Raw genomic sequence first — 12,617 nt, forward strand, 5'->3', positions numbered from 1 at the left:
AAAAAACGATTTCACTATTAAACATTTTATGCAGATTTAACTGGCTGACAAACATCAAATATTTTAATCATCAATGGCATGAAAATAATTTCAGCCAATTAACAATTTGGCCAAATAGAGTCTGATTACAGAACCCCTTACTGCCATAAACACCTCCTCCAATATTATTTAATTCATGTTCCCAGTGGATTTGATGTGTATCTTTAAAAACAGGTGCATATAGTAACATGGGTAAATCTCAGTTATTTCCAACCTATGGGTTTTCACCATAATTGGTAACAAAATCTGAGGGTTTCTCAGAGGTTCTTATTACTTCATAATGAGAGTATTGCCTCTAGATACCTACCTATAAAATAACTACAATACTTAAGTTCCTGTTCTGCCAAATTAACTCTAAATATAGCTTGAGCATTTGAGGATTTTAAAAGATTGTCATTTTTTTAATTAAGAAAGAAACACATGACTCACATGTTGTTTCCTTAATTGAAAAATGGTATAACAGGACTCATGCTAGAAAACAAATAATTTGCACAGGATGTTAAATGCTAGGTTGTTAAAGATACTCAATTTACTATAAAGTACCTAGGAAGCAGAGATTTTCCTCAATGAATAAATTATCCACAATTATTGTCTTGTGTTCCAGTGTCAAATAAAACAGGCTCTTCTATTCCATTTTTACAAAGCCTTATCCCATACTTACAAAAAGAACAGCCTTTACAAGAAAATGCAAACGCTACAAACAGCCTAGATAGAAAACATATGGCCTTTGATTCCCATTCTAATATTTCTCATGTTTACCATTTATATTTCTCTTAATCCAACTATACAGTTATGGCAGGAAATGAATACTATTCATTTTTCTAATTAAAATCTCTTACAATTTTTTTTAAAGTGTTCTAAATAAAACTGAACACGACAGATTCAACCTTCCTAAATATTTCCCTTGTGGTGATTACCAATCCATGTAGAAAAAGCTCAGCCCTATCCTGAACGTGTTACTTAAAACTCTCAAATCACAAAGTCACATCAGGATGATACCTGTGTAATGAATCATAGGACCTGTTGTCAAAAACAATCTGATTTTTCCTTGGAGAATCCCGTCTATGAAGGGGAAAAACCATTTAAAGGGGTATACAATAGAACTTTAAGAAATAATTCTCATTATGTTATCGTTTATAGGTTTTTAGTCACAGCAAACAAAGTAAAAACTAAAGGAGTCCATTAACCTTCAAAGAATCGTTTTTGTTTTCAAATGAAAAAAAGTTATTTGGAGACTAATTCTAGTTATGTGAGGATACTGTTTACTTACAAAGTATTTTTAAAAATCATTACTTTTATAGATGGCAGACACAATCAAATCTACCCACACAAAGATTCAACAAGTATTAAAACACAAAGACATTTCTATTAGAGTGAATATAAAGCTATCGCCTCAGATAAAAAGCACAATAAAAAAAATCATTGTAGTTTGAAGTATACAAAATTAACGCTTCTCAGGAGGCATGTAAAGCACATTTTTTTCCATCTTGAACACAAAATCTGTAAGCTCTTAAAAACCATAGTAAGAATTCACAAACTTTCCAATGTTACATTCCAGGCATAGTTGAAAGCAATTTTAATCACAAATTCTTGCTTGTATTCTGTCTGACATCTTCACTTAATAAATACAGCATAATGCAATATCACATGTAGATTACAGGATATTAATCCATTTTACCACCAACATAATTTTGATGTGGATATTCAGAAAAGAAATGGGTGCTTTCACTACTGTGCAAGGATGAGGCATACTTAGGAAAACTATCTATTAGAATCAGAACAAGACTACAAATGCATTACTTAACAATAAGAACCAATATTTGATTAATCTATATAAAAACACTTTTTAAAAATGGTGACCTTGAGCACGCTTATTAAACTTCCTTTAAAAGTCTGAAAAACCTTTCAAAGAATATTTTCTCCATCACTAAATGAACTCAAATGCATCGAGGAACATTCCATTTGGACAGCCTCTTCCACATCCCTTCTATGAAATGGCTTTTTGCCATGAATTAAGGTTTAGCGATAGGCAAGCTCACAACTATGGAATTCCTGTCAAAGAAGCAGGGATGAATAGTAGTGGCAAAGGAGAAAGACTTCTTCCCCGTCACAATTTACACCTTCAAAGCACAAATGACACATCACAATTCTATTTTCTGATATGTACTTGATAAATCAGGCTTCACAATGAGCTACTGAAGAAAATCTGTAACTACTAGAGATGCATTAGAAGGCCTCATCAATTAGGTATCTGAGAAACACAAATGTTCAATTTTTCTCACCTACTGTAAAAACATGTCCACCAAAAGCAGTTCCTACATTTTCCTCTAAAATCAAATGTACCCATCTTTTAGTCACTTAGAAACTAAAAGCGTCTATACATCCCCAAAGGCCCATTTTTTTTGTGGAGCTTAAATAATTTTGTCCTGACCAAATCTTGCCTCTCATCAGAAAGAACCACACAAAATCCAAATTTAGATTTAGGCTAATACAGAACAGACCTGTGATAATATGAGGTCTATCTCTGTAGTTTTTCTTTATTAGGTTTTTGTAAGTAGAGACAAGTTTGTTTTGTATGAGGCAAAAATAAGGCAACTACCTCAGAAAGACAAGGCAAAAAACTCTTTAGTCTCTAGGAAAAATATGTTTTATTTTTTTGGGGAAAAAAACAGGTCCTTTAAACTGTCTCATAAATCAAGAAAAAGTTTCACGTAAGTTCAAGGCCTGAGATATAAATTTAGTTATGATAATAAAGTATGCCAAGCTAAGGAATACTGAATTTTCTTGACCATGCCCACTCAGCCACTTGTAGACACATGAATTAACTAGTCTTGTTTCTGGGCACTAACTTTTCTAACTTGAATATAATTAGAAATTTCACTGAGAGAGCAATAAATCTACTTTACAAATGCAAAATTTCAGGTTTTATTTTGCTCTCTCTTAAACACTAGTCTTTTCTCTCCAGTTGCTTTTCTGTTTAAAACACAGACGCTTCTTTTAGATTCAGTGGCTGCCCAACAGTAGTAGATTCCAGGGGTTCTGTTTGTTCCATAGTACAATTTCAAATCTACCCTTCCATTTTTTCTACAATAAAAGTGTAGGTGTCAATTTCTCTTTGGATATAAACGTAACATAAACCTCAGAAAAAAATTTTGATACCTGGAGATAACAGGTGACTTGCTGCCATTCATTGTATTTGTTCTTTCCCAAGGTTTTCTTGTTGGTTCTTTAAAAATAAAGAACATAAATTATTAAATATCCTACATGCTCCGAGCTATTTTTAAAACAAATAAAATACTAAATACCATTATACAGGTTTACGCAGTATTATAAATAAAAAAAATTTAACTTCAATTCTGAACTTTAATTAAAATCTGTCAGGATTCTAATTTGTACAATTTCAGACCTTAAAATGAGAAGTGACAAGTTTCCCTAGAATGTATTTAGATTGTTAAATCTAAAAATGCTACAAGTGTAAACTCCGGATGGAAAGAAGTTGCTCTAGTAAAGATAGGATAATCAGAATAAGAGTAGGATAAATTATTTCAAATTATTATTATTTATATTATCTTAATAATATATTATTAAATTATTAAATATAAATTATTAAATATAAATAATTATTAAATTGTTGTTATTAAATTATTAATGTATTATTAATATATATTAAATTATATTGCTAAAATATATTATTTTAATTATTGTTTAATGAATTAATAATATATTATTTCAAAAAATAGTATAAATTATTTCAAATTAAGAGATAGTGTAAACTTATTAGAATGGGACAGTATTAACTATACTATTTTAAACTACTCTTAGTGCCAATGGTTAAAACAAATACAAAGTAGAATCTTTAATGTGTTCATAAATTTCAATATTTAATCTAAAATCAAATAGTCTTCTTGAAAAAAAATTCAAACAGTTCAAAACAAATTTCAGAATCATGAAATTCTACTGAACTTCCTTGATTCTCAAACAAATCAATTCTTGGGACTTAGCAGACAACTCCAGAGTAGAGTAAATATAAATAATTTACTCTAAGCCCTTACTACAGAAGATACTATGGAGTGACTCACTGGTCAGCAGTCTATTGTGCTTTGATTTGTTTTTCTAATTTGGGCTGACTCATTGACGACTGTCTGAAGACTTATCATGGAAGCATTCAGGCCACATGAGAATCAAGTCTAAGTCTGAGCTGTGATCTCACTGCACAGTTTCCACTAGGAAACTGCTCCGAGTTCCAATGTAGCTCCTCAACTGGCTCCTGCACATTCTTAGTTAGGTAGTAGTTTGTCTTCTCTTGAAACTGCACATATGCAAAACTTAACTCAAACGCTCCCTTAAAACAGTACTTTTGTTCTGGATTTCTGTTGCAGTCAGTCATCTAGGCGTGAAAGCTTAAAGTCATCATTCATCCTGCTTTACTCCTCATTAATCAATCAATCATCAATTCCTCCCTTTTTAATTAGACTTTGTTATTCCTTCTCTTGTATTCTCACAGCGAACACATTCTCTCATGGACCACCACTGAGTTGACGTCAAATTATCAGATGAAGAAGTCCAGGATAGACAGAATCAGAAACACATCCAAGACACATCTGCCAGACTAGACAAAAAGAGGGAAGTACTGAATGAAACTGAAGGAGAACTGGACAGGCAGGGGAAGGGTCATCAGGACGCTGTCACGAAAATAGAGGCAGGTGGAGAGATGAGGAAATAATTCCAACGGGATCAGGTGCAGCGAGTGCTAACATGTCTAACAGCTGGCTGAGGTCCTTTCTCAATCACCTGGGACATCTTTTCATCTTAAAAGGGAACCTCTCTTTTTGAGGACGAGCAGTTCAGTGCAGCCCTGCAGGCAGTGACACTGTTCTGTCTCTAAGGGGCGCTCAGGAGGAAGCACAGAGGCTGGGTTACCTAGCTCAGGTCTTTGGAAACACACTGGATCGTTCTGGCACCAGCTGCCTTACCAAGGTCGCTTTCTAAGTCACATTGCTCACAACTGCTATTTTAATGTTCCTAAAAGTTTCGGTTGATTATGAACTCACTACTTGCAGGATCAAGTCTAAACTCCTGGTCTTTTCATAAAAAGCTTTCATATGCTGGGTCTAACACTTTTCGGAATCTTTTTCCCAATACTCCTCAAAAAGAATTCTCCATCTTAGGCAGGTGAGTCACCTTACCGCTTCCTAGTCTCTTCTTGCTCATCTCCAGCTCCCTATCTGTGCTCGTGCTTTATACCCACTTTCTGAAATGTCACCTACTCTCAGCCAAACTAAATACTCTTCAAGGGACAGTAAAATGTCACTTTTCTCTACAGAGATGACCCAGGTCACTCCAGACTAATACAATGTCCTCCTTCTTTGACACATTACTTAATATTTAACATGTGGTTGTAAAAGAATAACTTTTCACTTGTGTGTGTGTGTCGCATCTTCCCAGCTGGATATCAGTTTGTTGTGCTCAGGACTTTATCTTTCACTTATTTTTGGCTTGTCCAGTGTCTGACACAATGCTAATTAAAAACTAAAAACCTAAATGAAACAAGCGATGAAAAAAGCCCTCAACCCTTCTGAATCCTTGGTTTTATACATACGGCACGCATGCAAACACACACACACACACACACACACACACACACAATCTCCGTGCTATAGTTTTCCCTATTTTAAATAAGCGGATACCTATTAGATAAAAAGTTGTTAACTTGGGGGTCCATGGATGACTTTCAGGAATTCATGAAAATGCTGAAATTATGAGCAAATTTGTATAAAAATATGATTTTTCCCTCCTTGAGGAGAGGGCTCCTAGCTCTTTTCAAATTTTAAATGGTTCTGTGGCCCTAAATTATAGTTGAGTTCTAAAATATCTATGGTCTTAATAACAACATATATAATTAATTTGGGCTTACAGAAGAAAGATAAAGTTAAAATAAGTGGTTCGCAAACCAAATAATTTTAATGAAGATAATGTAAACTGATTTGAGTCCTATTCAGAGGAAAAACAAAGAGCTGAGGAAAAATAGTTCACAAAGTCACAATGTTAATTATAATATAACAATCAGACTACTGAATAGTCATATTAATGATGTGAATGATTTTTTTTTTTTTTTTTTGGCAAATGGGTTACAACCACAAAAACAGAAGTATGTTTTCTAAAAAGTGGAGTTCAGAAGCAGCTAGTAGTCTCTAAATCGAGTAAGCATTAATATAGACATTTCTCCATAATGGTTTCTCATGGACCATTCTAGATAGTTATTTGTCAAATTTATTTATATCACTTCATTCCACATTAGATATGGGAGTGAATATATAGTTGAACCTCTAGTCTTTTAGTCAAGTATAAAGAAATGACATATGAATATGTAACAATCTCATATTCCCATCATGGATATAGTACTCATTAAGTACTTCCAGTGAAGTACTTAATTTTTGTTAATATTCTAAGTAATATAATCTATGCCCAAGAGTTCTCAATGTCAGAAATTTCACTAAATTCAAGAACATTTCTAAAAGCCCTAAGGAGACCTTTCCCTTACAAATTAGATGCTTTATTTCCTTGATTATCACTATTACCCAAATGAATGGTAAAATGACAACTTCTCAATTTGAGAATGTTTTGAAATATTTCAGACTTAACTCTGGCTAACGTGCTCTCTTAATCTTTACCTTTAAAAATCAACTAACAAAAATACTTCCATTTCACCTGATAATGTATTTTTCGTTGTTTTAGTCAATAACCTCGAATCATTAATACACAAGAATTTGTAAAAATTATGATTTCCAAAGAATAAATCATCAGATGAAAATCGAGTGGATGTCCCAATATCAGAGATTAACAGGTGCTTTTAGGGTTAACAAAAGGCAGAAGAAAACAGAAGTCAGTGCTTTCAAGTGTGAACAAAAACTTTACCATTTTACGAACCAAGCAGTCACTTGATGCAAATATGGGAAAATGGGGGATTTTCAACTGGGGAATATTACTATTTAGAGTAAGTTTATAAAGGTCAAAATAGATCTCTTGAACTTACCAGGTGTACTTGTTGAAGAGGCCTTAGAAGGTACAGGCTCTGAATCTTCCTAAAAACACAGAAATCCGTGTTAATAATATCACATCTACCAGAAACCTGCTGTATGTGTTTAGTGTTTTATCCTCTCATTTCCAATGTTCCCTCTGCCATTTTCCACTTTTTCCTTTGTCAGTCTTCTCTCCCGTCTATGTTAGACTTCTTTCTTCTCTTACCTTCCTAGCATTTCCCCTCCTGTATCCCCAGAGCTCCCTTCCACATTTGTTCTCACTGAGAACTGCATTAGTCAATGTTATTAGGCCAGACATGAGAGACAGACTGGGGGAACGGCATCAAAGATGGCCAAATGGAGCAGGAAAAACAATTCTATTGTTTGTGAAACATCAATATACAGAACAGATACAGTAAAGTTCTCCCAGATGAACTGGGAAGGGAAACACAGCCAATAAAAACAGGGCTCCTTGGGGAAACATTTAAAAACTTCCGACTGAGTCTTATTCCTTCAGTTTCAGTGCAAGGAAACAGACCCTCAGAAGAAAAAAACAGGAACGAGTGAAAGGTCATTCATTCGTTTAATGGTTGGCGTAGGCACAGAATTAAACTATGTAGGTTTGAACTTCAGTGCTTTCTCTACAACGCCACGTAGTCAATGCATTTTACTAAGAATGCCAGTAAAAATTCACAAGTAATACTCAAAACGAGACATTTTTTATACCTTAAGAATAAAAAAGAAGCAATTGTAGGTTCATCTTAATTAAGTTCAAATTAATCTTTGACACGATTTCCTGAATGAGCTATCTATGCTTGAATTTCACATTTTCAGGTGTAGTAGATGATATTTATTAACTTACATTTTTGTCCTCTTTTTGTTCTGTTTCTATTGTTGATCCCTTTTCAGCAATTCTTCTCCTAGAAAGAAGGTAAATTGGATTTTTTTTTAAATCATCTAACTCTTACTATAAAATCTACTTCTCCAAAGGGGAAGAATTGAATCTAGCTAAATTATATTTGGAACAAAATTAACAAAATGCTCTCAATTCTAGACAGGTCCATGTAATTTCTCACTTACCTCCTGGCCAGCAGGGCACTCATTTCTTCCATCAAACCACTGCCCCCTAAAGGAAGGGGTCCATTTCCACGACCTGTGTCTGTTTTGGATGAGGCGGAATTCCCCCCGCTTGGGAAAGAGGCATCCTCCATCTTAATGAGAACATACATACATAATAAACTCCCATGTTAGTCAAGCCCATGTTTATTACTATATTATATTCAAAACAGAAGGATATATAAGCATTAATTTCAATAAAAACATCTATTTTTTATATTAAATCTTCTTAAGAACCAATAGGGTGACTAGCATTGACTTTATATGTCAATAGAAGTATTATCAAAACTAACATCACCAATAATGGAAAAAAATCTGTATCAAATCGCCCCTTGTGTGATACACTGAAAAAGACTTATGACTTTACTGATAAAATATGCATAACCTGCCAAAAAAAGATTGCATAACTCTTGTCGAATCTTGAAGAAACATCAGATAAACCAAACTGAAGGATGTGCTACAAACTAATTGTTTTATAGTCTTCAAAAATATCAGTATCATGAAAGAATGAGGCATTGTTACAGATTAAAAGCAAATTAAGGCGCCATTACAATTAAATGTAACGGGTAGTCTTGTACTAGAAAAAGAATTCCATAAAAGACATTATTGGACAATGTAAGAAATTGGAACAATTTGTAGACTATAGTATTCTATCAATTAAGTTTCCTGATTTTAATAATTACATTGTGGTCATATGACTGAATGTTCTTGTTCTTACAAAATACACAATGAAGTATACAGGGAAACAGGGGCATGGGGTCTCTGACTTTCTCTCAATTCAGACAAAAGAGGAATGTGCCTGTACATGTGTGTTTCTGTAGAAGGGAACACTCACACAGAAAGAAGAATAAGGGAAATTTGTAAAATGTCAACTGGTGAGTCCAAGTGATGGGTTTACTGAAACTGTATTTTTCTTGCAACTTTTCCATAAGTTTAAATTATTTCAATTTTTTAAATCAACGAAGTTAATCAAATAGGGTTCATAAAATCAGAATACGATAAATTCAGTATTTTAGATACTGAGAAAGAACAAGGCACACAGAAAAAATATAGTAATCTGGAAATGCATTTACCCGTGACACTTTCCTAAGTTTTGCGCCAGCAATCGCAGCTGCCAGTCCAGTTAACGGGCGATTGTCTTCTGACATGGATCCCGCAAAAAATCCAGATGCAGGAAGAGGAGGGGCGGGAGGCGGCGGTGGAGGAGGGGGGACTTGGTTAGGAAGAGGGGGTGGAGGAGGGGGAGGGGGCGGCCCTGAGGACGGAAGCGGAGGGGGAGGAGGGGGTCCTGGGGGAGGAGGAAGGGCCACTGAAGCCTGGGCCGGACCTGGTGGGAGTGGGGGCGGGGGTGGAGGTGCAGGTGGTCCCAAGACAATGCCTGAGAGAAAGAAAGGTGAAATAAGACCATCAGCACAGAGCCAACCGGTATCTTCTTATGTGGAAAGGTACGCAGAATGCCATGCCAGATTAAACTGATGGCTCAAACATTTACTACTGTACTATTAATGAGTTCAATTTATCAGGATATTTAAAGTCTAGGCTCGTAAGAAAAAGTAACTAAAATGTAAAGCCAACGTGTATACCTGCTTACTTTAAAGCTAGAGCTTTATTACTAGAACTGTGCAACAGATCATCTAATCAGAATTTCTTTTTTGTTCGCAGAGATTTAGTAAATAGATGTTGATAAAATTTGGAAGAGAGGCAGCATCCCTGAAAAAACAAAATAGTGCCTGTGTAAACCGAAGTGTTGAGACAATAAATTCTACATTAGTGCAGACATTATTTACTTGTTTATAGATAACGCAAAGGGGCTGAACTGAGAACATGAAGGAGGTGTGGATCCCAGGCTTCAAAATCTTAAATTATTCCACATCTAATTTTCCAATGTGTAACGATAATTGAGAATCATGAAGTAAAGGAATCTACTAGTACAAAGTAAAACCTGAAAACAACTATCCGAAATCATTCAATGAAATAAAATGTGAAGTAGAGCTTTTCAGCCTAGAAGACGGGGTAAGAGAGAAACGTCCAACTCTTAGAGAGTGAACAAGAACTTACTTCATGTCAGAACACTGAACCAAGAGGTACTCTCTTAACCAAGGCTTAAGAGGAGTGTTTGGGGACACATTAAGTGCCTTTGCACACTGGGTGGTACAGCTTTTGAAACTGCTAACTTTGTGCAGTTACACAAGCTAAAAACACGCTGCTTGAAGAAAAGGATAGAGGAAGAGGCTGTCAGTTTCCCAGGGCTTGGCAGAGCTCTGAGGATGCAGCACGTAGGCCGTGTGACCTACATAACAGTTAGCCTTATTACTTTATCCTAAGAATTACGACTTTTAAAGAGGTGTGTTTAAATCCTGACTGTTTCTTTCTAAGTACGTATTTGTTGTCAGATTCCTTCCTGTCAATTCTTGCCAAAAAAGGGGGGCGGGGGCATTGCTAAGCATCTTCTTATTTACTTACAGAGGCAGGTCCTTCTCTATTTACAAATAATCCATACTTAGAAGATTACATCCTCCCTTCTCTGTTACTATGACAGCAAGGTTTAGGTATGGGGGTGGGGTGGGGCGAAGGGCATACCTAGAAGATGCTATTCTCTCTCTGCTATCCCTTTAAGCCTGCTACTTATAATCTGGGACCATGGGACTCTTTGGGCAGACATCAAGCCCGCCAACCTGTCCACCCTCTCCCGCAAAGGCAGGCTGCTCCACAGAGTTCAGGATGGTGCCCATCTCTGGAAGTCCAATATGGGAAGCCCAACATAGGAAAGGCCAAAATGAAACAGGGTCCCCGATCACAACGGATACGCAGGAGACTCTAGGATTATACATGCAATGACTACTGTTGGGTGCTAAATATATGTCTAAGTTTTCCAGAAATTAAAGGACGACAACTTAGATCACGTATTTACTGTACAGATCAAATGTGTGAAGAACTGCTTTCCTAGTGAAATTTAAAAGAAATGTATGATGGAGGGCCTTACCTACTGGAAAACACCTGCAATTACGAAACTGCCAAAGATGCCAAAGTCTAGTGCAATACGAAAATCCTTTATATCGATCTTCCAAATGCAATTAATCCAAACAGAAAAGAAAACCGCATTTCTTCTCTACTTTAATTTTTAAAATTATAACTGATACGGCCCGATGGCATAAAGATGTTCACGAATCAACACTGCCCTCCCCACTCTTCTAGGCACGTAACGTGGTTGACATGTAATATTTCCAGTGACTAGCTGCTGGGAGCAGTAACGGAAGCCTTACCCGGTTGGGCTGGAGTCTCGGCCGGCTGAGAGGCTGCCTGCAAGCCTGGCTCAGAAGCAGAGGAGTCCCCCAGCACAGAGTTTAGAGGAGTCTCCACAGAGGCAGGGGCAGCTGCAGAGGGAGAAGGGAGAACACTAGGCTTGGATGAGGGAGTTGAGGCAACAGGGGTGCTTGGAGGAGAAGCTTGAGATCCACAGTGTGACAGTGGTGCGAGGGAAGGCAGTGCAGGCGGAGCTGGTGCTGCGGGCCCTGAGGTAGGCGGCGGGGACACTGCATGTGGGACCGAGTCAAGCAGCCCATTGGGTGCTGTCGGGGATGGAGGCATGTGGGGCACAGGAGAAGAAACACAAACAGGGAGAACAGGCCTTGGACCAGTAGCTTTGCCTGGGGGGCTGGTAATCATGACTGGAGGAGATGGAGGGAGGGGCGAAAAATTGGAAGTAGACCAGGCACAGGGCTTCGTAGCTGGAGGCTGAGAAGAGGGTGTGTTCACAGGAGAAGAAGGCTGAGAGTTTTTGTTCAGAGGACGAGGACCCGTAGCATAATGGGGAAGAACGGGGTGGAAGGCTGACCCTAAAGAGGTTGCAAAACGTGTCGCTGAGTGTCGAAGTGGTGGTGTAGGGGGTGTGGAAGTAGGTGGCAAAGCGGTCACTACAGCATAATCAGGAGTGGCATCGGACACTGGAGCTGAGATGACTTTAGCATATGATGGAGGAGGTGCTGGAGGAGGCTGGCAACTGGCATACTCCGGAAGTGGAGCACTATACAGGGAGCTGTCGGAAGATGGAGCTGGACAGAAGGTGCAAAGCAGCAGCACAAGACGGGATAAAAAAGGAGAGAGAAAAAGGGAGCTAGTAAAGCCACAAAACCAGCATTCAGACAAAAATGTATAAATGTAGACTACAGTTAGTACAGAGAATTAGGCACGCGTACAAATAATTGATTTCACCCGAGAAATGTTTTAACTTCTAAATGCACTCTGAGATCCAGAAGTGGATGAAATAAGTTTTCTTTTTTATCTAATAAGTAGATTGATAAATTAAATGGATTAGCTTATCCTTTACAAGAAACCGATAGTAGCTGTAGTCTTAATTTCAATTATTTAGCCCAGTAAAAGGACATTAAGATTGCAGTCATAGGAACACAAACAGAAGAATATGTTATAGCAAAACTGGCCAAC

The 12,617-nt window shown here is 37.0% G+C and overlaps 1 protein-coding gene across 10 annotated transcripts in view; it reads right to left on the reverse strand.

Moving 5' to 3' along the window:
• Nucleotides 1-12,617, reverse strand: part of ENAH (ENAH actin regulator) — a 111,904-nt gene that overhangs the window by 9,299 nt on the left and 89,988 nt on the right. For 4 of the 10 annotated variants that reach the window (XM_081039464.1, XM_081039462.1, XM_081039459.1 and 1 more), the window contains 7 exons: nucleotides 11,438-12,226; nucleotides 9,248-9,552; nucleotides 8,139-8,269; nucleotides 7,921-7,978; nucleotides 7,073-7,121; nucleotides 3,199-3,265; nucleotides 1,039-1,101 (listed from right to left, as the gene is read on the reverse strand). In XM_081039464.1, the coding sequence (XP_080895590.1) occupies nucleotides 1,039-1,101; nucleotides 3,199-3,265; nucleotides 7,073-7,121; nucleotides 7,921-7,978; nucleotides 8,139-8,269; nucleotides 9,248-9,552; nucleotides 11,438-12,226 (1,462 nt within the window). The remainder of the gene's footprint in view (nucleotides 1-1,038; nucleotides 1,102-3,198; nucleotides 3,266-7,072; nucleotides 7,122-7,920; nucleotides 7,979-8,138; nucleotides 8,270-9,247; nucleotides 9,553-11,437; nucleotides 12,227-12,617) is intronic. The other 6 variants (XM_081039468.1, XM_081039466.1, XM_081039460.1 and 3 more) reach the window with 3 other exon arrangements.

This window comes from Rhinolophus hipposideros (assembly GCF_964194185.1).
Source record: "Rhinolophus hipposideros genome assembly, chromosome: 26".
In the NCBI taxonomy this organism is placed as follows: Eukaryota; Metazoa; Chordata; class Mammalia; order Chiroptera; family Rhinolophidae; genus Rhinolophus; species Rhinolophus hipposideros.